Source organism: Aquarana catesbeiana, linkage group LG06 (assembly GCF_042186555.1).
Source record: "Aquarana catesbeiana isolate 2022-GZ linkage group LG06, ASM4218655v1, whole genome shotgun sequence".
NCBI classification, from domain to species: domain Eukaryota; kingdom Metazoa; phylum Chordata; class Amphibia; order Anura; family Ranidae; genus Aquarana; species Aquarana catesbeiana.
The window spans coordinates 385,585,128-385,612,398 of record NC_133329.1 but is presented as its reverse complement, the minus strand read 5'-3'; the positions used below and the strand labels follow the sequence as shown (position 1 = coordinate 385,612,398).

General features: G+C 44.9%; 1 protein-coding gene across 2 annotated transcripts in view; it reads right to left on the bottom strand.

The window, feature by feature from the left end:
* RAB3GAP1 (RAB3 GTPase activating protein catalytic subunit 1) overlaps positions 1-27,271 on the bottom strand; it is a 245,296-nt gene that overhangs the window by 176,882 nt on the left and 41,143 nt on the right. For both annotated transcript variants that reach the window (XM_073634286.1, XM_073634287.1), the window contains exons 7-8: positions 15,128-15,293; positions 8,847-8,946 (exon numbers count right to left, since the gene is read on the bottom strand). In XM_073634286.1, coding sequence (XP_073490387.1) covers positions 8,847-8,946; positions 15,128-15,293 — 266 coding nt within the window. The remainder of the gene's footprint in view (positions 1-8,846; positions 8,947-15,127; positions 15,294-27,271) is intronic.

Below are 27,271 nucleotides of genomic sequence, written 5' to 3'. Positions count from 1 at the left end.
TTTTCCCCAGGTATAGGTGAGTCTCCTGGAGGAAAACCACCTCAGCTTTATTGGCTCTCAGCTCGCTCATTACATTAGCGCATTTTATGGGCGAGTTGAGTCCCCTCACATTGTAGGTTATCAAACTGATTCCAACCATTTATCTACTTTTCAATACTCCATCGCAGCTGCCACAAGAGACAAATAAGGTTGTACTGGTCTCATCCCTCCCTTGCCCTCCCTCCCCCCCTCCACCACACCGCCCCCCCCCTCCCTCCCCCCCTACTCATAGGAGCACCCCAACTCCCAATAACCCTACTGACCATGGCCTCGCCTTCTCCACCCAGCCCTATGGATGGCCCCTCAAGGGTTGAGCCCAGTGCGAGAGCCCCGGCATCTCCCATCCCGCCCCAGGGACTGCCCGACCCCCCCCTCCCCCCCCACTCCCCCACCACCCTCCCGGAACTCCCCCCCCCCCCATGGCTCCGGGCCCGAAGCCCGTCGCCACCCGCCCCCCCCCCCCTCTCCACCCGCACAAGACTCTCTAATCCACTAGGCACAGGATACCTAGCTACAACTTCGCTCCTATACACCTCTCCTATTATACACCGGCTTCCAGTTATGTGTGTCTTCAGCAACATTTTGACCTCTCCCTCTCTCCCACCATCCCGGGATTTCTATGAGTGGAATGTCTAACTTGCGGCAGAAGTTTTGGGTCTCCTCTGGGAACCTTAATGTCGCTAAGCGCCCATCTTTTTTCCCAATCAAACATGCTGGGAAGCCCCAAGAATAGTGTACTTCTCGCTCTTTGAGCAGATCCAGTAGGGGTCTGAGGACTCTTTTTCTTGCCCGAGTCTCATTCGCCAGATCTGGGTAAACTTGTAGACTGGACTCCCCATATTTCAATGAGTGGTTATTTCTCAGACTTGCCCTGATTTTTTCTTTGTCTTGGTAGTTATGAAACCTCACTATCACATCCCGAGGCGTTTCCCTGCTGATCTGAGCAGGTTTTCTCAATCTATGCACTCTATCTAATTTAACGGGCTTGTCCTCCAGATTGATTAGGCCTCCAAATATTTGATCTATCTTCTCCTGTAGGTCTTCACCCTCCCCTTGTGGTTCTGGGAGGCCTCTGATTCTCAGGTTTTTTCGTCTACTTCGGTTTTCCTGATCTTCCAACTTATATCTTAGATCCCTCTGCTCTCGCTGCATCTCCTCTAACTGGGATCTCAGAGTTCCTATTTCAGTCCTCTGGCTCTCCACTGCTAACTCGGCCTCTTCCACTCTTCTCAGAATGTGGCCCATGTCCCCTCTTATGGCGTCTGTTTCCGCTCTAATAAAAGTTTCCAACCTGGCAAACATCTCTGCTATATCATTCTTTGTTGGCATAACTCCTTCCCTTTGACCCTCCTTTGGAACTTCATCTAGGGTTGCCAACGTCGCTGCATTTAAGCCTAGGGATTCTTCTGCAGCCTGCCTCCTTGTATTGACTTTGGGCGGAGCGTCCGGGATTTTGCTTTTAGCTCCCGGGCCCTTGCCCGGACTTGTAGTGTTATCCTGTAACATGTATTTCCTTATCGTTCCTGGGCTTGCACTTAATCTGCCGGGTGCTCCAGTTGGGTTCGTTGTTGCTCCCCCCTTACTTGTTTTCCCTCTCATTCTTATTATCTTTTCGCCCCTTTGACTTTATTTTACTCCACCAGGGACTAAGGTTGGGCCGCCATTATTTCAGCACCCCACCCCCCTTAATGCGGGGCCACAAAGCTGAACTTGTAACTCTTATTTTGGGGTAATTCAGGACCTGTATTGCCAGTGGCGACTTTACTTGTCTGTTTAGGCTCATCCAATCCTTTATTAAATATAAAGAAATTTCACCAGACACTGGTTGGGTACCTCCGCTTAGGTAAGTAGCGTGTAAAGATGTTCTTATTATCAGTACGTTGTCCTTGTGAGACTGAAGTACAGCCCTTATCCTAGAACTTATCCCAAAATCCCAGGGCGACAGATATTTAGATTTTTATATATGACTTATAAAAACTTAGAGCCACTTTCAAAAGTTCTCCAAAAGGGGGTTAAGTCATTCCGTATAATAATATAGCCGTTTGATTTAGCAGGCTCAGAACAAAACAGTCCCTTCACCAATCCTTCTAGCGGAGGTGCTCATGATAGATCGCTCATTATATATACCAGATCACCATTCGGGCTTCAGCTACTGTAGAGACACACAGACATAAGAGAGGAAGTCTACTTCTGGGAGCAGCCAATGCGACTTCTCTGTTAAATAGACAATAAGGGCTTTCAATGGAACATTGCACTAGAATAAATCGGAGTAGTGATAAGTATCTCCAAGTCCGTGCCTCTACCGCTAGGACTATGACTTTCACCTTTTATCTCTCAAGCGATGATACGGATTTCACAATGGAACTCCCACCATATTGATGTAAAAAAGGCACTTACCCTCTCTGACCCACTGTCCAAAAGACCATATCACTTATCTGTGGATTGCCTGTCTCTCCTTTCTTCAACCGCTTCCGTGTCACCTGCTGTTCGTCAACCGCTCCATCTGTTTGCCACACTTCATGGACTTGTGCCAGAGCTTTACAGTGCTGTCACAGGGCTCCCCTGCTTGCTGTTTCTCCTCTCCTCTCGCCTCCTCGGTCCCAGCTCAGCTCCGGCTCCGGGCGGTATCTCCAACGCAGACGCGGCGGGGGGAGGGGGGGGGCGCAGCGGGGGGTAGGGAGAGCTATAGCCGCGTTCTTACAGGGACCTGAGTCCCGCGGCTAATCTCGGGGGTGCGAGGCTAGGAGGCGGCCGCCCGCACCAAAGATACGGGGGCCGTTGTCGGCGTCAGTGTCGTCACACCGCCGCCCAAGGGGAGGAAGGAGAGAGCCGGCATCCCGGAGCGCGAGGCTGAGGTCAGCCCGACTTCCGCATTCGACCCCTCCCCTCACGTGAGGTGATCAGCCCGAGTGGCTTCCTTGCATTGATCAAGGTAGATATGACAGGACCTGAAAGCCCACGATTTTTCAGAACGTGGGATTCAATAGCCCACCAGTCAAATCTAGCATTTGTAAGGCATGCTGGAACACCGGACCTTGAACTAACAGGTCTGGGTGTATCGGTAGGGTCCACCGGGAACCCACCATCATCCCTGCTATTTCTGCTTATCAGGTTCTTCTGGACCAAACGGGGGCCACCAGAAGTGCCGACTTCCCTTCTTGCCTGAGTCTGCGAAGGAGCCGTGGCAGTAGCAGAATGGGAGGGAATGCATAAATCGGTGAGAACCGATGCCACGGAATCACCAACGCATCCGTCCTGCCTGCAAGAGGATCCCAGGCAACCGGTAGGAAGGATTTCCCCTTCTGTAGGTTTTCGGGTATGAGCCGTCAACTGAGGCTCTAACGCATGGCATGCGATAGGTGCATTGGAAAGTTTAATGCCTGCACCTTCCTGTTCCAGGTCAACAGAATACTGTGTTGCAACAGTTCTGCTTGGAACTGGGCATAGGGAACTGCTTCGAATGAAGCCACCATCTTCCCCTGCAGCCTCATATAAAGGCGGACAGAAAGACCCTTCTTGGCCCTGACTGTCAGAATTAGCTCCCTTAGAGCAGTGATCTTTGCCTGCAGACACTTCAGTTAAGCAGGAAAACTGGGCACATATAGGCCTGCATCTCTGATGCCTATTGATATCAGAAATTCTCCTCCCTGCAGGACGGAGATTACTGTCTGAATTGATTCCAAACGAAAGGACTGCATCCTTGGGAATCGTTTCAGATCTCTCAAATCCAAAATGGGTCTGTCGTCCCCATTTGGTTTTCGGACCATAGAAAGATTGGAACAGAGTCTCAATCCTTGATCCTTTGTGGGAACCACCACAATGACCTCTTGCGACAAAAGTCGCTTTATCGCTAGAAGGAGCGACTGCTTCTCTTCTGGCTTTCTGGGAACACCTGATCTGAGGAAACGAGGAGAGGGACATTCTTGGAACTCCAGTCTGTACCCTAAGGTTACCGTGGAGATCACCCATCTGTCCTGGAAGTCCTTCTGCCAGGGCCCTGAGAGCTGCAGCAGTCTTTCCCCCCACTCGAGCGAGCGGGGCGCCCCTTCATGAAGAGGTCTTAGTGTCTTGCTTAGAAGACCTTTTCCCCCAGGATTTCTTGTGTCCCTGGGGTTGACTCTTGTTTCTTGCCCCAGATGGAGGAGACCGTCGTGACTGCCTGGAGGCTGATGCCCCTGGCGCTGGGGAAAGAGTCTGTTTAAAAGAGGGACGCTTACTCTTCTTCTTATCAGGTAAGAGAGTGCTTTTCCCACAGGAGATCGTCTTGATATAATTATCCAAGTCCTCTCCAAACAACCTTTCACCACGGAAGGGAAACCCAGCTAGAAGCTTCTTACATGGTGCTTCGGCTGACCAGTTTTTCAACCATAAGATTCTACGTATATGCACCAACCCAAGCAAGAGGCGAGAGGTTTGCATGATAGAATCTCTAATGCCGTCAACAGCATAACATAAAGCCGCAGGAAGGTTAGCAAACCCCTGGGCCTGCTGTTCAGGTAATACTTTGATGACCTGCTTAACATGGTCTCTTAAGTATTGACAGACTCCAATCGCTGCTGCTGCAGGTTGGGCCACTGATCCTGCTAAAGAGAACATATCTTTCAATAAGAAGTCCATCTTTTTATCCACAGGATCTCAGAGCATCTGAGCGTTGTCTACAGGACAAGTCAGATTACTATTTACAGAGGAAATGGCCGCATCAATGGCCGGTATTCCCCACCTCTTAATAAACTTTTCTTCCACAGGATAAAGTGTAAAAAACTTTCTCGGCGGAAGAAATCGCTTATCTGGGTGATCCCACTCAGAATAAAGCAGCTTTTCAAGTAAATTATGAACAGGAAAAGCATGTGCTGCTTGGAAAGGTTTCAGTGACCCCAAAGCAGAAGAGGTTTCTGTAGTAGTTTCAGGTATGGGCAACTTAAATGTGGAACGGACCAAACCAGTGAGGATCTGCACTAAGACTTTCTCCTCTTGGGAAGTCGCAGAGGGTCGCTCTACACCTGAATCCTCCGAAGAGGAATCATCCGTCCCATCCCGATCCTCTGAAAGGGATTCATCTCCTTTATCCCAGAGCTCCTCTGACTGAGGGTCTTGGGGAGCAGAGGAAGGCCTTGTGCGTTTTCTTTCACTGAGTGAAGATGTAATCGCGGCCATTAGTTTTTTCTCTAATCCAGAAATGGTTGAGGAAAAAACTTCTTGTGTAATATACACAGGGGCTGAAGTGCCGGCAGCAGATGTAGCCCCTAACCCCAATGGCTCTCCCTGTCCAGCTGCCCCTGGTCCCTCAGGAGGGGATGGTGTAGCAGACAGGGGGTCCTCAGAACCTGAACGAGACCCCCTAGTGCCTCTGGTTCTTGGGGTGCTTGAACCTCTTCTACCCATAGTGCAAAGCAACAAGGTGTGAGGTATCAAAAACGAACACTGACTGCTGAGCGATGTAGTCTGGCTAAAAGCCTTGCTACCAAATGCCCAATCCGGTGTTCTTTAGTGAATGCAGCCTAGGGGAATGCCTGTGTCCCACCTTACATGTGACTGTCAGCTCTGTGTCTCTCCAAAGCTCAGAGCACCTGTACAGTGTGCTTTAAATAGCCATGCTTTCTGGCACTGTGGGCGTCTGGGCACGCTGACGCTACGCTGACGCTGTGCTGACGCCCCTTCCCCCCCCTCCCCCCCCCCCTCGTTTTTGAAAAACGAGCGCTTCCCGCGCGAGCCGACCCTTTCTGACAATCCTGAAGGGAGGCTGGGTTGGGAGAATAAGGAGGAGGCCGGCAGTGATGGGCCCTGCATCGCAATGCGGCTTCGGTGGCGGCGGCGGTAGCGGCTGTGACAGTGCGGTCTCACCCGCCTTACAGCATACCTGAGCCTTTCCCTAGCCTGGGGGGACAAATCCCAGCAGAGAAAACCCCCCACCATCTACCTTTGGAGCTGGAGGAAGAGCCAGTGCAGCGGACGCTGAGACAGATCAAACATGAGAAGGTTTGTGCTCTTGGCCGCCCCCGGTGGTCACAATAGGCACAGCATGCATTCACCTTAAAGGAGAAAAGCCACTAGAATTAAAATTCTGTGGAATCTCCTCTTACCTTATCCAGGCCGCAGGGTTCAGTTTACACAGACCCAGCCTTCGCCTCTCACGGTGGGCTCCGTTTGTGAAAAACAGTCAGAGACTGGGGCCCCCATCAGTAGGGGGATCCTTCAGTTCTGGGCCTGTAAAGCACCTCGCCAGAAATTAGGAAGTTTAAAGCCATTTTCTGATCCGCGGGTCCAGCTCTCTAAAAAGAGAAGCGTTACAGGTAAAACCTCGTTTCTTCGGACACGAGGCCCGGGTACCATCCAATTCGGCCATGAAAAGACACTTTGAATGGATCCGGTCGCCTGGCTTGCCCCAGTATAGGATCTTAGGATATTCCTTTTGGAGCTTCAGCACAGGACATCTTTGCACGTCCAACACCTAAGACACTGGTGTAAAAACTGAGGTATCCCTGGAAGGGGAGGGGTTATATAGGGGGTTGAACTTCCTGATTAGGGTGTGACCAGTGTCCAATACCTAGTGATACCCTATAACCCATCAGTAATTACTGTGGTTCTGTGTCCCGTGATGTCCGAGAAAAGAAAAAATCACTCCAAATGTTTGTCATTATTGATCAAGGACTGGAAGAATGTAAAAAAAAAAAAAAATTCAGGGTGGAACTCCGCTTTAAGGTGAAAAACCACCTGTGCTGCAGCTCCCTCCCAGACCCCCCATTTTTTCTTACCCGAGACCAATCCGATCCAGCGATGTGTACGAGCACAGCGGCTCCAGCCGCTATCTCCCTCCTCATTGGACAGATTGTAAGCAGCAGGAGCCATTGGCTCCCGCTGCTGTCAATCAAATCCAGTGACACGGGACTGAGGGGCGAGTCCCGCTGTCTGTATCAATGGACGCAGTAGCGGGACTTGGGAGTGAGCCTACACGGGTGCACCCAGGGAAAGCAACTTTCCGTGGGGGCACCCCATGAAGAGGAGGGGCTTGGAGCGCCGGCGGGGGGACCAGAGAAGAGGAGGATTGGGGCTGCTCTGTGCAAAATGATTGCAGAGAGCAGGTAAGTGTGACATGTTTATTTAAAAAAATAAAAAAAAAAATAAAAGGTTTTACAACCAATTTAGGCCAGCCATATATGGATTGAAATTCGGCCAGTTCAGCAGGGACCAGCCAAATTTCTATTATGGACAGGCTGCTTGTACACAAGTTGATCTATCGATCGGCTGACATACAAGCAGCCTGTTTGAAAAAAGTCTTTCAATCAGCGTCGCTGACTATACACCCGGCAGTGCTGATGAGTGTATTCTGATCGTGGAGAAATCTCCCTGCTTTTCAAAATACAAAGGCTCAGCGGGAGGAGGGATTCCCCCAACCACATCGGGTGTGTGGACAGGGGACACGAGTCGTTTTCTTTTATTCAATCAGTGTTTTGAATGAAGGAAAATGACTCGTGTATTGCCAGCCTTAGTCTGTAACCTAGTATAATGTCTTAAAAAAAGTCCTTTAGCATGTCTATACCCTCTTCAATATTTGAATATATTTATGCATATTTACATATTTGTTAATATTTGTATATTCCATCACGTATGTATGGCACTGGTATTTCGATTTTTTTTTTTTTTATAGTGTATATCCTGACCCGATATTCAGTTGAGGAGGGGGCAGGGGAACCGACCAGGGAGACTTTACGAGTTCCTGGCAGGTATTGTTTATATGCTTTTATGACTATTGTTTTTGTGTCTATTAATTGTCATGAACTGTACACTTTGCACTATTCCACCAAATATATGTACATATTTGCCAGCATGCCAAGGATCTTCAGTGTCGTCCAAGCGTTTTTTTTTTATTCAAAGAATGATCACTTCACAAAATGGTGTAGTGCAAGGTTTCGGAGCTACGCAGGACCCCTTGTCAGGTATGTGATGGTCACATGCCTGACGAAGGGGTCCCACGTGACTCCAAAACTTTGCATTACACCATTTTTTGATGTGATCATTCTTTGAATAAAAAACAACGTTCGGACGAAATTGAAGATCCTTGGTGTGCTGGCGAATATCTACATATCGTATTTGTTCCAGTATCTAGCTGGCGATCGTTACAGCACCCAGTACTCCAAAAGCTTATTCCAGGAACGTGTGCAATGGGAATATGGACTGTGGACTATTCCACCCACTGACACCAACAATGGGAGCATAATTCTTGCCACTGACACCAACAATGTGGCACTATTCCTCCCGCTGACACCAATAGTGGGGTACTACTCATCCTACTGACACCAATGATGGGGCACTATTCTTCCCGCTGACACCAATAGTTGGGTACTACTCATCCTACTGACACCAATGATGGGGCACTATTCCTCCCGCTGACACCAATAGTGGGGTACTACTCATCCTACTGACACCAATGATGGGGCACTATTGCTCCCGCTGACACCAATAGTGGGGCACTACTCATCCTACTGACACCATTGATGGAGCACGTTTTACTTCCACTGCCACCAGGACATTTTCTACTTCCACTGGCCACAGTCAGGCCCCCCAAAAAGTCTAAATAACAGCAAATTGTCCCTCGGATTAGAAACTTTGGAGACCCCTGGTCTAAATAAATTTATAATGAAAAAAAAAAACAAGACAAAAAGGAAAAAGGGTATGGAAAAAAAAGGATACACAAAGGGAAAAAGAGAATCAGGAGGAAAAGAAAAGGAAACGGAGGAGGGGAAAGTGAGTACTTGGTCTCAGTGATGCTGCGGTGGTTGGGGGGGGGGGGGGGGTTTGTAGTATCCTACCTGGAGGTTGCTGTGGCCAGAAGTACTGCTGCCAGTCCTGCAGAATATAGGTGAAGCGGATTGCAATGTTCACAGGTGGGAGCGCAGTAAGTGGACAGCCCTACAAACAGACAGTATTTTACCATTTCACGTAAAACGAATACAAACATCCAATATATCAATCTTAAGTTGGCCATACTCTATACATTCTATTGACCACATCTATGTATCAGGACAATCCTGAACAATTCAATTAGTATCAAAATCAGACAGCCCCTAAAGCCCTGTACACAAGGGCAGAATGTCGGGAGACATTTGCCGGTACAAAAAAATAACTGCCAACATTCTGCCTGTGTGTATGTCAGATGTGCATGCTGGAAAACCAGCAGCCGACCGACTCCCTATCAGTGCTCTCAGCCAATAGCTGAGCGCTGATCAGAGTGTTCTGGCGGGGGGGGGGGGGATCACTGGACTAAAGTGGTGTTCCGGCCGAAATTATACTTTTTAAATAAAAATACCCCTATAATACACAAGCTTAATGTATTCTAGTAAAGTTAGTCTGCAAACTAAGGTCTGTTTTGTTAGTTTCTAACAGTAGTTTGTTATTTTATAAATTTACAGCAGGCCGTGGCCATCTTAAGTGTGGGCATCTGAAGCCAGACTGTATTTCTTCCCGGATTTCATCCTTGCAGATCTCGCACATGCTCAGTGCAGCACAAGCAGTGTAATAGGTTTCAGGTCAGGTTTCCATAGCAACGGCAGTGTCAGAGGAAGTTTCCGCCCCTTCCAGAAGGCATTGCAAACAGGAAATGATGCGAAGAGCCACGGCCAGGGAGAAGGAAGTGAAAAATGAGTACAGTAGATATACAGTAGGTGCTGAGAAAAAAAAATTAAAAATATCCAATTCGTTTACACTGCACAGTTTAGTGAGGGATGCTGAAGAGTTGTAAAAGTGGGTGGAACTCCACTTAACCTCGCTGTAGTGTGTACCAGGCTTTACACTACATGCTGATGGTAAATCTAAGGGATATTGTACAATCAGATTAAATGCTTAGGGGAAAATGGTTATTTTTTTCCAGCTAAATATAATTATTTATATAATGGCATGAAATACAATTACAGTACTAACATTAGATGGCACAAATGTTAAGTTTAAAGCAGAGTTCTGCTGAAATTTTTATTTTTTTTTAAAGTCAGCAGCTACAAATACTGCAGCTGCTGACTTTTAAAGTATGGACACTTACCTGTCCAGGGCGCCCGCGATGTCCTCACCCGAAGCCGATCTGTCCCTCGGCTCTTGGGTGGAGGCTCCGCCACCTTCGGTAAGGGAATCAAGAAGTGAAGCCTTGCGGCTTTCACAGCCTGGTTCCCTAATGCGCATGCGCGAGTCGCACTGCGCGATCCCACATGTCCCTGCTATCTTCTGGGACCTGCGTGTCTCCCAGAAGACAGCGGGGGGGATGCGGAGGAGGGGCCGGATGAGCCTGCGGCGTTCTATGCCCGGAAGTGGGAGCAAATACCTGGATTAGACAGGTATGTGCTCCCCCCTCCCCCCTGAAAGGTGCCAAATGTGACACCAGAGGGGGGGAGGAATCCAATCAGTGGAAGTTCCATTTTTGGGTGGAACTCTGCTTTAAATTACTAAAAGATGTGAGATTAAAAAAAAAAAAAAATTTTTTTTTTGTTAATTACAAAGACCACTAAGTGATAAAATAACAAAACTGCAATATTCAACCACAATCCAGAGATTTTACCCACACTAGTTTTTTCTGCCACTAAAAGTCTTCAATGTGATGGCCAGCATCATTTAACCCACTTTCTCTGAGCCCATGTTGTCCTGATCTCGCTCCCAGGTTGGGACTAGACAGTGACAGAGGAAGCAGCACAGTGATGAGCTCATCTCTGAAACTCTGCTTTTTCCTCCTATCAGCATGCTCTTACTGCCTTTATCCAAGAAAAACTTGTTGCTGCCAATCAGTCAGTGAGCTAATAAATCAGAGATCAGGGGCGGGGCCGATCCGTGCTTTGTGTAAACGGACAATGTCCATTCACAGGAGCGCGGCTTGGGAGTGAGCCTGCTCAAGTGTCCCTATAGCAAGAGGCTTGCTATGGGGGCACTCTGCAGGGGGGGGGGGGGGGGCAAGGACCGCAAACGGGGGATCCAAAAAAAAGAGGATTGGGGCTGCCCTGTGCAAAACCATTACACAAGGCAGGTAAGTATAACATGTTTGTTATTTTTATTTTTTTTATTTTTTTTATATATTGTGACAGCAATTTACTCTTGCAGACTTGTAATGTTGCTAAAATGTCATCTTTAAAGCGCACCATTCAGACACTTCATGCTGCCGATTCCCTTTGACTTGTACAGAAAGCCCAGCTTCAGTATAGATTCTGGTTGGCTGCTTATGTGCAGTGTCAGCAATGTCTCAGGGAAAAAAGAAGAATAAGAAGAGTCAGGGGAAGAATCTTCAAGGAGATTTGTACTGAGAGAATCTGAAGGCTGCCACTGCTGGTTTCTCCTAAAAATAAAAAGGTCCGTTACCTGCCCAACATTCTACTCCAGTGGAATCCGAACTTTCTGCAACAACTCTGCAGATCAGGATTTCAGTCTGATTTTCTAATTTGAATACTTGTGTCAGACTGAAAATACTGAAGCCAGACAACTAGGACTTTTGTAGCAGGGCGTTATCAGTGGTGCCCCCCCCCCCCATATTTCACTCAATACAGAATTCCTACCAGCACAGATCCCCAACTTGGACATGCCCCCTCCCAGTCCTCAAGTTGTAAGTTATAATTTAAAAAGAAAAAAAAAAAAAAATACATTCCCCAGGCTAGTCATGTGATACCAAGTGCGCTACACCTTCTTCAGGCCGGGTGATCGTCAATGTAGAGAGAGGCACTAATGTGATGCTGTCAGTGCCACTTTCTGTATCATTACACACTGAATGTAGGGTGCCACAGTGACGTCCTGTAAGGGGGCGGGCTTATGACTCCCTACACTCCCAGTATATCCTCAGTCTTCCAGGATGAGCGAAGCTGGGCTTCATTTAACCCAGAAAACCACGAACATCTTATGGCACAAAAAGTATTGCTCCTAAATGGGCCCTCCATCCAATTATTAAAAAAAAAATTGAAAAACTCTGGCTGCAATACTCGCCTTTAATGCAAAGCTGTATTTGGATTAAAAGGCAAGTATTGCAGCCAGAATTTTTCTATTTTATTTTTTTTATAATTGGATGGAGGACCCATTTAAAAAATAGCCCAAAATTGGGCTTTTTTCCTCGATTTAGATCAATTCTTCCTGATCATGGCAAAGCCTGCCTGGCCAGGAAGAAGGATATGCGTTTCTGTTCACGTTAATGGAATTACTCATGGTGGACCTCACTGTGACCATATAAATTGGGCATTTTGCTTTCCTAGTGGGCTTGTTCTAGTTTGAATGCTTTTAGGTGCATCTCCTACAAACTATTATTTCACTTGTGAATGCTTGCGATTCCTTTGGGAGTGCCTTACCTAGTGGGGCTTATATAGGGCTATCGCCCCTTCCACCAACTGCATTGAATTTTCTCATTTACAATCTAATATGCAAATCACCTCTCTTCTCCTGACGAAGCTAGATGTGAAACGCGTAGATATGTGACCCTACTCTCATTCAACACAACTGTTCCATGTTTTGTAAATTGGATCCTTATGTTTTCATCTTGAGTCATGGATATGTATATACAGTTGTATTGATTTGTATTAAAAAAAAAAAAAAAAAAAACTATGGGCTGGCCGGGGGAGTTTGGGGTTTGGTTGGGTCTCCAAAAACAAGATTACATTCAGAACATCCGGATTGTAACCATATTCCTTTAGTCATGCTTTTAACTATGTGTTGTGTTAAAGAAAATGAATGCGAACAAATATGTGCTTTTTGGATTTTATGAATGTGGTCTTGTCACTCCATTGGAGGTAGCCCCTTCAACAAAAGCCCATCCTTCCTCTTTTTTTTGGTATTCATGATTATGACAAGTACCTTAAATTACATTAAACCAAGGTTATTATAATACCTTATTCAAGTAACCGGAACACTGGGAATTTATTTCTATATTTAGCCCATCAACCTTCAAACTGACTTTATTTTCCAAAGTCTTACCACCCAAAACCCCATAAAATTTAATTTTTGGAGATCTGAAGTAAAATGTTACTTATTCGGGGTACCATTCTCTCAACCCCAATCTTGAATAATTCTTTTAAGGTAATTGATATTAATAAATTGGCATCTCTTTCCTGGGGACCAGGTAGGAACACAATCATTCTAAATGATTAACGAAGGGACATGTACATTTAACAACTTGACCAACCCACAATTCTATTCTAAGATCTTTTAACTCTTCTGCAGACAAATAGCATGCGATTTATGTTTGGGCTAAGTGCCCTACACCTCAAGCAAAGATAACCATCACCCTTGCATTTGGAGTATCCGACTGTAGAAATAAAAGGCCCAATTAATTATTTAATGTACATTTCTCTGAGATCAGTCATAATTAAGCGCTGATATAATGTGAAACACGTAGACTTTTTCTCATGCCCCACAGTGTCATGCTGCAGTGTTTTGTTGTTTTTATGACTCAATTAAAAGGTGGATCTTCTCAGAGTGAAGCTGTCCAAACTCCTGTTCATTGCATATGCTTCAAGGATAAGTTCACCTTTGAGAACAAGTTCCCAGTCCTGCAGCCACTCCCCAATCTCCTGTCTAATTGTGACAGCGAGCCAGGGATCTTCTTCCGGCACCTGCTGCCACAATTTGAAAAAGAATGCAGCCATGTGGGGCTCCGCCCACACAACCACATCTCGCATTCACAGAGTTCTGTGAATGAACAAACAACAAGTACCGACAGCCTTTGCAGCTGACAGCTTGTAGTTCTCAATGTACTACCAGAGTGCTAATGAGCACTCTAGGTAGTTCATTGATGCTTCCTGCCATTTAGCAACTGCCTGCCCGTACGAGGTATGAGCAGACAGCTACACAGTCTGCAGCAGCCTCAGATTGCGCCTGCAATCTTCTGATCGAGGGTGCAAAGCTTTACAACAACAAAAAAACATTAACCGCTTGCTGATCAGTGCATGCCGATTTACATCGGCAGAACGGCACTGGTAGGCAAAAGGGCTTACAGGTACATGCCCTTTAAGAAGCGGTGTTGCGGGCGCGCGCCCGCCGCGGTCTCCGTGACCGCTGGTCCCGCAGACTCTATGTCCGCGATCGTGTCATAGAGGGGTAGAACGGGGAGATGCTTTTGTAAACAAAGCATTTCCCCATTCTGCCTAGTGACAGGACAGAGATCACTGCTCTCTGTCATCGAGTGCAGTGATCGCTGTTGTGTCACTTGTAGCCCAGGCCCCCCTCCCCACAGTTAGAATGACTCCCTAGAACACGATTAACCCCATCATCGCCCCCTAGTGGTTAACCCCTTCACTGCCAGTGTCATTTACACAGTAATCAATGCATTTTTATTGCACTGATCGCTGTATAAATGACAATGGTCCCAAAATGGTGTCAAAAGTGTCCGATGTGTCCGCCATAATGTCGCAGTCCTGATAAAAAAAAAAAAATCGCAGATCGCCGCCATTACTAATAAAAAAAATAAATAAATAAAAATGCCATAAAACTATCTCCCATTTCGTAGACGCTATAAATTTTTTGCAAACCAATCAATATACGCTTATTGCAATTTTTTTTACCAAAAATACATCGGCCTAAACTGAGAAAAAAAAATGTTTTTTATATATTTTTGGGGGATATTTATCATAGCAAAAAGTAAAAAATATTGCGTTTTTTTCAAAATTGTCGCTATTTTTTTGCTTATATCGCAAAAAATACAAATAAAAACCGCAGAGGCGATCAAATACCACCAAAAGAAAGCTCAACTTGTGGAAAAAAAAAAGGACGTCAATAGGACGGCAATTGTCAGTTAAAGCGACGCAGTGCAGAAACGCAAAAAGTGCTCTGGTCGGGAAGTGGGTAAAATCCTCCGGGGCTGAAGTGGTTTAATAAAGGCACATTTATTAACCGCTAAAAGATATGCATTTTATTATTTTTTTTATTAGAAAGGTGAACTTATCGTTTCAGTATGACGAACTCAGCTGGCACCTGTGTGAAGTATTGTCGGCAGGCCTACCTGGAGCAGCATTATCTAGTCGGAATCTGAGATCAGAGTTGGGCTTTCACTAAAACTTTATTTAATGAGGCGTATCCTATACATTTGAGCGGGGAAAATATGAAACATCGGTCTGCTCCCATTTGGGAAAAACTGCGTACATACAATTTTGGATTTGAAGATGTCCAGGAGTCCCGACAAGTGCGTGTACTGATTGGGCACTTTCTTTAAATGGACCATCTCGAAGTCTGTCCGCACTCCCGGCCCCTGGCACTCGCCCACGTAAAGTTTCCTCCACTTCTGATGAATCTGCACAAAGACTGGAACTTGGCTGCAAAACAACAAAATTTATTAGCGTCATCCGTCCCTGAGATGGAGGTCTCGCACTGATTCATACAGCAGGATGGCAAAAAAAAAAAAAAAAAAAAACACCAAGACAGCAGCTCCCAAGGAGCCTCCTGCTATTTTCAGCAGGTGGGTCACATGCACCCCCCTCTCCACGATCATACCGCATCATCTCCTGGGCATGAAGCCGCTATCAGATCTCTCCATCAGCAATATCAGCCCCCCCCCCATCTCAGTTGCCTCTGCAGCTATTTTGATTCCTTATTATAAAAAGTGGAAGCACCAGGTGCTACAATCGCACACGCCTGGGGAATGAGGCAGCACATAGCTGCAGAGGAACCCAGCGGGATCAGAATAAAGCAAATTAAAAACAGCCCAATACAAGAAGCTTATCCTGCACATTTAAAAAAACGCAGAACAACTGCAGGTTACTGGGAAACAAATGCCACTTTGTACATTTCCAGAAAGGTCATTTACTATCTGGAGAGCACTAATCTTCCAGTTTATAGAATTATACCAGCAAGCCAGCCAAGTGGGTTAATGAAAAAAAACTCCATTAAGCAATATTTGCATGTGAAATGGCCACATTAACATAACCAAAATGCTATTTCGGAAAATCTACAGCCCTTTCTGCTGAAGATTACTTACAAATGACGGCGCCTCCAGGTCTCTAACTGCCGGGCACATGAGTTCAGATCTGAATATTGTTCCCTAGGAGTGGCTAACTCCTTTTTCCTCAGTGAGTCGTTAGATGAATCGATCCGAACAAGAAAAAAATAAATAAAAAATAAAAAAGCAGTCCCCAAGATCTCATGCTTTCCATGATCTAGTCCTGTAGTTAGTCTGTGCTAACAGCTGATATTCTGCAAAGGTTGGCCACAGGTACAAGGTATGGAAAGGGGTCAGGTCATTTTTTTTAGTGGAAAAATAAAACTATTAAAGTAAACCCAATACAGTGGAACCTTGGTTCACGAGTAACGCGGTTAAGGAGCGTTTTGAAAGACGAGCAACTTTTCTTTTTAAATCCTAACTCAGTTTGCGAGTGTTGTCTCGCATAACGAGCAGAATTCAAGCTAATGGGCGGTGCAGTGCCGCATTTGGCCAGAGGTATGGCGGCACCGGGAGACACTCGGAACGGTTCGGAGCCGTTCGAAAATACTCGGAATGACTCGGAAATACTCCGTTCCCAAGTGTTTCCGAGTTCAGCCGAGCTGTCCCCGAGTATTTCTGAGGCTCTCCGGCGCCCCCCCCCCCACCTCTGGCCACATGCGGTATTGCATGTAATAGAAGTCAATGTGGAACGAATTATCTTTGTTTCCATTGACTTCTATGGGGAAACTCGCTGTGATATGCGTTTATTTTATTTCTTCTAGTGTTCCGGTGAGGTGACCAGCCAGTTCTCTGGAATTGTCTCTGGTTTAACTTCTTTGTAGAGGGAGGACGTGTTTCATTGGGGGTGCCCTTTGTGGGGCTGTTGTTGCTACTGGGGATTACTGTCCACTTTGGGGACCAAGTATCCATCTTCGGGGGCCCTCCTTGCCTCCTGGTCCCTTTCATTTTCCTTCCTTCATCCCACCCTGTCCCCTTGTCCTTGGCTTCTGTGGAGCTGTGGCTGACCCATCTCCCACTGGATGCTATGGATGTTCTGGAGAGTCCATCTATAATATACTTGGTCAGTATCTGCACATACATGTTACTGTATTAAATGTACTATTATGTACTTTATTAATTAGGCTATGCTTGCTGAAGCTTTAGCAACCCTTCATTGTACTGCATATGCTTATAAATGTTGTCCTTTTCTCTTTTTCTTGTTTACTTTTATTCTGTTCTAATTTTTAGACTTAAAATTAATTGTGACCAAACCTACTACCCCTGAAAAAGAGACCTACTACCCCTGAAGAAGAGACCTATTACCCCTGAAGAAGAGATTTACCTTCTAATACCTTGAAACATTGGGGTTATTTCTATTGTATATTTTTCTCAACATAATTGGTTATTGTCTCATGCTTATATCCAACATCCGCCAATGTGCATCCATTTTTAGAAATGTAAATCTGTCATATGTCATAGCTACTTATTTTATATTTTTTCCATAATAAATATAATATATTTTAACTAATACTTCTTTCTACCTTTGTATCTACACAGAGTGCCTAGTGGCCCAATTTAAAGTCCCACTAGAGCATCCACGCTCTTTTTGAGTGATTTTTTTCTCGCTTTGATATGCGAGTGCTTTAGATTACAAGCATTCTCCTGGAACGGATTATGCTTGTAATCCAAGGTTCCACTGTATACCTAACCCACTATAATATTTAACATGTTCATATAATTTTCATGTTTAGAAAAAAACCTTGTTTATTTATTTTTTTTAATTTATTTATTTTCGCTTCGGATAGAGTAGGGAAGAGTGAAAACCCCTGGCAGGTTATTTTTAGCTGTCAGTGTACCACTGGGGAGATTTTCCCTCACTTCCTGTCCTAGAGATGCAGCAGGAAGTTGGTGTAAATCTTCCAAATTGTGGGAAATTCCCCTTAAAGTCTAACTTAAATGTATCTGGGTAACTGAAAACGCCATTTCATTTAAAGCCAACCCCCCCCCCCCCCCCCCCCATCCATCCATGTCTCTATGTTTTATTATGTTGAGAAATCACTTTGAAATACACCCCCCCCTTGCATTTCTGGCTATGGCCATCTTGAGTAAGGGCAGTTGATTCATGCAGTATTTACTTCCTTGAATCCATCTACCCTTAAGCAGAACTGCATCCTAAAAGGAAAGTTCAGCTTTAACGGCTCCCCCCCCCCCCTTTTCTTCCACGATTGGAGGGTTTTTGTATTTTTTTTGGGGGGGGGGGGGTACCTAGTTTTAGCAGGTACCCAGTCTCACAACCCCTAGATGATTGGAGCGGAAGTGGGATCATTCACAAAGCACAGCATGGCTCACGCAGCTTCCCTTAGTTAACATGGGGACTCAAAAGCCAGAAGAACCACCCCAGGTGAAGATAGCGCTGGATCCTTGGACAGGTTATTATTATTTTTTTTTTTTATAAGAGCCAGCAGGTAACGTATTTGTAGCTGCTGACTTTTATTTAAGACTTCAGATCCTCTTTAGCTCAGGAATGCAGACAGGAGGGTGTGAAGCCCCTCTAGATGACAGAGAAAAAAATGCCCATGAAGCTTGGGATGCATGACATAATTTTAGCCTAGGCCAGAAACCAGGAAGCAACTGAAAAAAAATATATATTAGTTTAAAGCAAGTAAATAAAATATACCTTTCTAACTAGCAGCAAAAGGATGAAAAATTGTTGATTGAGAGAGTTTAGTTCTGCTTTAAACAGTTGTCCAAAGAACAAGAGTCACCATTAGAAGATTTCCCCTTGATACTATTTTTTGGGGATGTCTCCAAAATTTTTGGATATCCAATCACCTTTCTTGGCAACAATGGTCACCAGAACAAATAGAGGGGTGAATTTCCCCAAGGGGGACGCAGACAGCAATAACGACTTGACATAGGATCTAACCCTGGGCCACTCCATCCAAACCTAAGAAAAATAAAAAAAATGGTTTTGCCTGGAGATATGCTGTAATATTGAATCCTTTTAAATCTGCAATTTAAAAATAGAAACTGGAAACCCTGCCAAGAAAGTCCTTGTTTAGGCACTTCAGGTGATGGGGTGACAATTTGTCAATGTTTTCCTACACCTCGGCTGCATTGTCACCCTGTCACATCTGCTTCCAGTTCAGACTATAAGCAGATGCTCATAAAGTAGGCATGTCCTGCTCTTGTCACCATTCGGTAGCCTGCCCCGATAAATGACATGCAGCTGATTAACAGAGATTACAGTACTCCTCTTGGCAATGCATCATCCAGCATCACCTTCTTCCTGAATGGTCATGGGATCCTGGTGTCTGTGCAGTTCTTGTCTGACACAAATTAGCCCCTGTTGCATTCTCTCACCTTGTGATATTCTACAAAGTTAAAGTAGTTCTAAAGACAGAAGGTTTTTCTTTACCTTAATGTATTCTTTGCATTAAGGTAAACAAACCCCCCCCGACCCCCTTACACTTACCTAAGCCTGATGTCAATCCAGCAATGTGCATGAGAGCAGCATCGCTGCTCCCTCTCTCTTCACTGGCTCAGAGGCAGAAAGCAGGAGCCAATGGCTCCTGCTCTGCTGCTATCACAGCTAGTGAGGCAGGGAGTGGAGCCGAGCCACATTGTGTGTCAATAAACACACACAGAGTGTGGCTCAGGAGTGAGCCCGCATGAGCAAGCAGCTTTCTGTGGAAGCACTCAGAAGGGGTGGAGGAGCCAGAAGAGCGTGCGGGGGATCCGAGAAGAGGAGGATCGGGGCTGCTTTGTGCAAAACCATTACACAGAGCAGGTAAGTATAACATGTATGTAATTTAAATTTTTTATCAATATCTCTCTCATTATTATATATATATATATATATATATATATATATATATATATATATATATATATATATACACACACATACACATACACATACACACACACACACACACACATACATATATATATATACACACACACATACATACATATACACACACACAGTATGTGTATATATTTTTTATTTGTTATATATTTTTACCTTAACAATCACTTTAAAATGTTGTGGACTGATCATTGTGGGAAAGGAGAATGAAGAAATACTGCTTCTTGCCTGTAGCAGACTGATGACATCATCTCAGCCTAGGCAAAGACACTAGATTGGAGCTGCTCAATTATTTATTTATTTTTTTACAAAAAATCAAAAATGGACTGAACTGAAGTAAGAAATGGAACGCTTAAAGTTAAAGTGGTTGTAAACCCTTTACAACACACTTTTTGCTACAGGTTAGCCCAGTGTTTCTCAACTCCAGTCCTCAAGGCGCCCCAACAGGTCAGGTTTTCAGGATTTCCCTCAGATGAAACGGCTGTGGTAATTACTAAGGCAGCGAAACTGATCAAATCACCTGTGCAAAATAAGGAAAGCCTGAAAATGTGACCTGTTGGGGCGCCTTGAGGACTGGAGTTGAGAAACACTGGGATAGCCTATAATAAGGCTTACCTGTAGCTACCCCGGATATCTCCTAAACCTGCACGGTTTAGGAGATATCCCCTGTATCTGTATGTGCCAACATCATGGGCACATGTGCACTGAAGCAATGGCAGTATGTGCCTTTGCTTCAGTTAGACTGTGCCGTTACCGGCAGCTCCCGTGTACATGCACAGGAACGACGTCATCGCGGCTTCGCCAATCACAGCGCCGGAGCCCGCAATACCCGGAAGTAACTCCGGGAGCGATGTCACTGGCCGGATCAGTGAACGAGGACGGCTGCGGGGGCTTTGATCTAGGGTAAGTAATACATGCATAATACATGCATATATGCATACTAGCTCATTATGCCTTTGTCTTGCAGGTGTTTTTTTTTTTTTTGTTTGTTTGTTTTGTTTTTGGGTTTACAACCACTTTAAAAAAAGAACCCTAAAGCCATCTTTTTATATATATATATATATTTATATATATATATATATATATATATATATATATATATATATAATGATATATAATCATGTATTTAAGTGTCATCATAGCTCAAAGTACCTGGGTTTTTCTGCTGCTTCCGCCTGGACAAACTAACACGATCAACGTGTCTTTTCAGCCTTCGGGTGACAAAAGTGCGGTAAAAAGCCTGCCAACCCTGGCCAGCAGTCCATAGTCTAGCACTTGCCTGAGACCACATCCGTCATCGAAAGGGTTAAGGCAGGTTCTTTGGGGACATGCCAGTTTTGGAAGCTGCTGAAACTCCAATAAGGAAACCAAAGTGATGTGTTTGACAATGCGGTGTGACAACACTATACTGGAACTTTTCATACAATAAAATATGTGCATATTTAACTGGGACACGGAGCAGCCCTCAGGCGAGAGCCATGCACAGAGCTCCCTGGGGTTTTCAAGTGGCTGTCGTAATAAAGAATAATGTATCCAGGCTATTTATAGAAGATAAGACCTGCTGGAAAATATTTAGTTCAGCCACAAATAAATTGCACATTCTGCCGTGTTTGTGGTAGCGGCAGCTGGGGGTAGAGCCATCTGGGATGCCTGAGCAGGTACCAAGATAAACACCGTGTATGGAGATCAGCAAGGCATGATGGGACGGGTAGTTTGCTGATAAATGGAAGGCCACAGGGTATAAAGGCAAGTTTAATAGGTACGGCTACTTATAGGATATCTTTAAAGCTGAACTCTAGGTAGATATAAAAGAAACACATTAAAGTGGAACTTTAGTGAGAAAACGAAGTCCTGCTAGATCACTTCATGCTGGACCCTTTTTTCAGGAATAGCTATATAAAACATTAAAAATAAGTGCCTATGATGTTTAAAATGCAGTAATACACCCCGCTCTGCACATGCTCAGTTGCTCTCCATTTTTAGGCCCTGCCAAGTTTGTAGAAGCCGATCTCCTGACAGCTTTAAAGCAGATTTAAACCCTCCTATCCTTTACAGCCAAGGAAGCTGCTTCTGCTTGATCTGCAACTGCTATGGTGCTGCACATGTGATCAGTTATGACACCAGCCATTTGATGGTTTGACAATTTGGTTCAGGACACAAGCAAACGTGACAGTTCTCAATCTCAGCATTCCAGGTATGGAACTTTTTTTTTTTTTTTAAACCATAAGACCCATTTCACACTGGAGGCGTTTTTCAGGCACTAAAGGGCTAGAAATAGCCCCTGAAAAACGCCTCCCCTGCAGCCCCAGTGTGAGAGTCCGAGTGCTTTCACACTGGAGAGGTGCGCTTGCAGGATGTTAGAAAAAGTCCTGCAAGAAGCATCTTTGGGGCGGTGAAGCCAATGGGCTCAATGGGCAGCGCTGCCAAAGCACCTGCAAAGCGCTTCAGCAACTACGCTTTCCAGGCGCATTGAACCCTTTCTTCGGCCGTTAGCAGGGGTTAAAAGCGCCCTACTAGTGGCCGAATAGCACCGCAAAAACAACGGTAAAGCGCCGCTAAAACTATTGGAGCATTACTGCTAACGCGGAGGGCTATCAGTGTGAAAGGGGTCTTAAAGTGTTACTAAACCCACAACAGTAAAATCAGTCTGTATATGCAGTAAAGCATGCTTGTTATACTCACTGTGGAACCTAAGGGGTTAATCCTCTGCACTGTGTAAAAACGCTGTTTGATCCTGCCTACTCTGATCCTCCCCTTTTTTTACTGTCCCCAATCAATCTGCTGATCGTACAGAGCTTTGGAACACTCTGCACATGCTCAGTTGGCTATGTAACAGCCTTGTGCATTATCCCAAGATAAAATATAAGATAAAAACTACTCACAGACATGGAAAATGATTGCTTGTAAACGCCACCTGTTTGGGGCAATCAGTCATGGAACCGACAGTCTCCAGATAGCAAAACAGGGAAGACAACAGAACTGCTTTTTTTTTTATGTGACTTGGATATCCCCTATCCTGGAGGGCAGAGACACTATCCCTTGAGTCATAGATCACCTGGTCATCACACTAATGCGCAAGACTGTTTGCCATCATTCAGTTTGGCATCATTGCTAGAGAGTTGTTTATTTTTGTTTTGTTTTTTGGGAGGGTGCATGTGATCAGCACAGGGCCAATCAGCACTGTCCAGACAAAAAGTCAGGGGTCCTGCAGCCTCATAGGACTGTCAGTCACAAGTCTGCTATATACTGCTGATGAGAAAAGGTATTTAGCAGTTTATATTTACTAAAATAATTGCATTTCCATGTTCTGTATACTGTGAAAGATATAGTGAATGCAGGGTCCTGGGTTTAGCAACACTTTAAAATCGATGGGGTTAATTCCACTTTATGATGTACTGCTGCTCAGGGGCTCTGGACCAGCAAAATGGCAGTTTCCAGCAAGAAGAAACCGGAGAAATGCTGGAGGCAACATACAGCACACACTCATTTTGGTAGCAGATGTATTAATGTGGAATGTACCGTATGTGTTCACTGCTAAATGACTTTTTTATCAAGTTGTTTTTGGTAAAGTTCTGCTTTAAACAGCAGTTCACACAAAGCGTCACAGCAGCAGACCACCAAGGATAATGTATCCGGTGCGCCTCTGTATTGCTAAGTTAATTAGATGGAGTCATCCATTCCTTGGTTTCAGCACCCAGTATATATGAAAAAGAAGCCGTATGGAGTGCAGTGTGTATATGAACTCATTTTAGTTACGCGGTCAAAGAGGAACTGCAGTCTGCTCACATAATTTGTAATAAAAACATCTTTGCCATTATGAAGCTTCCCTCCAACCGCTTTGCATATTATTTTATATATACTGCGATTCTGTACTTGCCAAATATGCTGCAGAAATCTCCCTCCACCAAGCCTGGCTGCATCCATTTTAACTGTGGGCAGCTGAAGCTGCTGCCTGTTCACTTCCTGGATTTACACAGACACGCCTCCAGCTCTGCAGCTCTCATTGGCCTTCTTATGACTCACCCCCCCCCCCCCTCTCTTCCTGGAAAACTCTCACAAGAGAGAGAGAGCTGTGCATGATGTCATAAGTCTAGGCCAATGACCAGACAAGAAACAGGAAGTGGGCTGTATAAGGTATTTACTGGCAGAAAAAAATATTTTACTATCCAAACCTAAAACAACAACAAGGGCAGAAGATTTAACAGATGGAAAGATGAAAAAAAATGACTGAAGGTCCGCTTAAAAACAGAAATATGAGAGCTTTTCTACCTGCCAAAAATCTGGCTTTATAGTTTGGTGACCACGCTTTTCTTAGTCTGCAAACTCCATGCCACAGGCTTCCACTCCTGACTGCCATTTAGACTGCTGGTAATCATCACCATACTGATGACACGAGCTCTGTACTTACTGCATCCTGATACCCCACCGTCATTCTTATTCTACGGAAACCGTAAGCCTGTGACATCTTTCTTCTGTCCCGGTGTCAGGGAGATTTTTCAACAAGTTAAACAAGCTATGTGATAGCTAACACATCTGATCTCCCGAGGTGCTTGTCATCACCCACTCCTACATCAGAAAAACCCAGAATATTAAAAGAAATGTGCAAATTTGTGAGGCCGTGTTCCTATTATCAAGCTATTTACGGGCCAGCCATAGAGCCTATTGCCAGAGGCAGCATGGACATACTATATGGTGCCAGAGGCAGTATCAGCATACAATGTCTGTAGTGTGAGCGGAGAATCAGAACATGTTCCTTCTCTCTCTTGATACATCAGCTGCCAGGAGATTGGCATTTACATTTCATACTCCCGAGGTTGCTACACAGGGTGATATTAGCACTACACAGCCGAGTTTGGTAATAATCCTCATCTTGGTGTAAAACTGGTGAAAGCCAATATCTAATAATACCGGATGAGTTAGGAAGTGGCAGTAAGAAAAACAGGCACTAATTAAATAGAACTTAAATTACAAAGCAATAAAGAAAAAAATTACCGTAACTCAAAACTGAAAATGTGCTACTTATAGGGAACATCTACAATTATAAATTGCACCTGAGCACTACCCTGAAAGTTTTACTAATTGTCTTGAATTCTCCCTAAATTACCTCCCCCTGGGTCTACAGTCTAATAGCAGTAGAGTATATCTGCAGTGTGTGATCAGGTAAGAGATAAGGAGCTGCTGCGCCTCACTGAGTGACTGATAACCTCACCAGATTTGGAGTGAGACTGAGTGATATCACTACTGTGCTGATCCCTGTTCTTGCTGGAGAGGAAGCTGTACCTGGGGACCCGCAGCGCAAGGATCTCCCTAATTCTACTGTATTCACTCTGTGCATCTCCGCTTCCTCCACCTCACTACCCCACTAATCATCAAATGAAAACTGGACACAGAGGAAAGAGTTAACAAACCGTGATGCAAGCACCATGCACATAAAAAAATGGTCAGAGGCTAAATTGGCTTCCTACCTTTTATCTCTGCCAAACGTACCATAGCTCAGGCCTGGAAGACTCGGATGGTTGCCTTCCAGGGTGTGAAAACACAGTTGACTGCTATGATGGTCAAAGAACAGATGTCCAGTATTCTTAAGGATTCACACCCAAAGTTTCTCAAAGTCTGGGAACCCGGGATAAGCTACTGTACTGTTTCCCATCTTTACTTCTGACCAGTTATGGTCATTTATAGGCATTGTCTGTGCCAGTCCCGAGTCCATGATACCTTTTTTCTCCTCTTGCTCCTCTCTCCTTTCTTGCTTTTCTCTTTCTTTCTTTTTACTTTGTTCTTACTTTCTTCTACTAGATGAGACTTGTCTTTGGGGATTGTCACCCCCTTAGAGGACAGCTTGGCAATAGTAGCAATGTTTCCTCTGACTTTCCCACTGGTCCTCCTTGGGTTTGGCTAGTCCTTTGCTGATTTAATATTATACATTGCCTATTTGTACTTATTCTTTAATGTGACTGTTTAGAGCTCTGCCCCTGTGTGGGCAAACTGTGAGCTTGTTATGTTTACGCTGAAAATTCAATAAGTATATTGAAACAGAAAAAAAATGGTCAGAGGCTGCCCTCCCCCCGCTCTTGGCACAGAGTGGTCAGGAGGATGGAATGTTGTTAATCCTACAGGCTCTGCTTCTGTAGTGTAATCACTGCATGAGCAGAGAGAGGGATGGGAGCTGCCTGCTAACAGTCCACATTTCACACAAGGTTGCACCTGGCGGGAATCGTCAGCAGTTTTCTATATGGAAAACTGCCACATTCCCTCTGTTAAAGCGGTAGTAAAGTCTTGTCAAAAAAATAATAATAAAAGTTTTTTTTCCTACAAGGCAGTATCATAATGAAACGAAGCCCTCCAGTGGCGCACTGTCACTGCTGCAGGCGCTTTCATCTTCACCCGGTCTTCTTTCCGGGTTCGGGGACTCATGACTGACTGGATGAGCCGTGATCACGAGGCTCACGGCACACAGCTCTGAAGGAACTGCTGCTCACCTGAAGATCTCCTAAATCACAAATGAGAGTTTACTACCACTTTAATCAGGTGCAGACATCGATTGACTTGGGTACAACCAGTATGACGGATTTCTAACATGCAAATTTTGTCACTAGCAATAACCATTGTGTTCTCTCCGCAGGGACAGCTCATCACGCACCCCCCAGCCCCAGCCCCCTCCCCCTCCGAGAACACAGCTCCACAAGAGGGATTCCCCCATCAACACGGACTGTGTTAATGGGGGAATCTAGTGATTTTCTTTCCTGCAACCCATAGTTGCAGGAAAGAAAATCGCATAATCTATGGCCTGCCTTAGTGTGGCGCAGGCCACTCCTGACAGTTTCTTGCCATTATAACGGCACAGGTAGCTTAGTTATTTCCCTTAAGAGAGTCAGATTCCTTTGTGATGCCCAGTGTTTGGGAGGGAGGGTGTGCAGGCAACGATAATATGCAAGGTTAATTTTTGGTGTGTTTTTTTTAACGCAGCATAAGTGCAACAAGCAGGATTTTACACACAGCGGACCCACAACGGATCAGTGTGAAGAGTTCCATAGAATTACATGGTCACACGTTTTTCTTCTGATTTTTTTTAACGCAAAAACAGAAGAAAAAACAAAATCAGCGTGAAAGCAGCCCAAGCTGCAATGCATTAGTTTTACACAGATGCGCAGGTTGATTAAAAGATCTACTTACAGCTGAGCAAACATCTAAGGCTAGGTTCACAATCCGATTTTGACCCGATTTTCAGTGCGTTTATGTAGTGCAACTTGGATATATTTTGCATATTCTATGAAGCTGGAACCGCACCAAAGTAGTACAGGAACATCTGCCAAAAATAGCGTTGCGCTGATTTGCATTGATATAAACGAGCATCAGTGAAAACAATGCGTTTTCCATTGTCATGTGATTCTATACGACTCAAGTCGCATCTGAAAGAATGCTGTATTTTAGAGGAAAAAAAAATGAACAGAGAAGGGAACAAATGCAAAGTGCAGAAACCCATAGCAACCAATCTGACATAA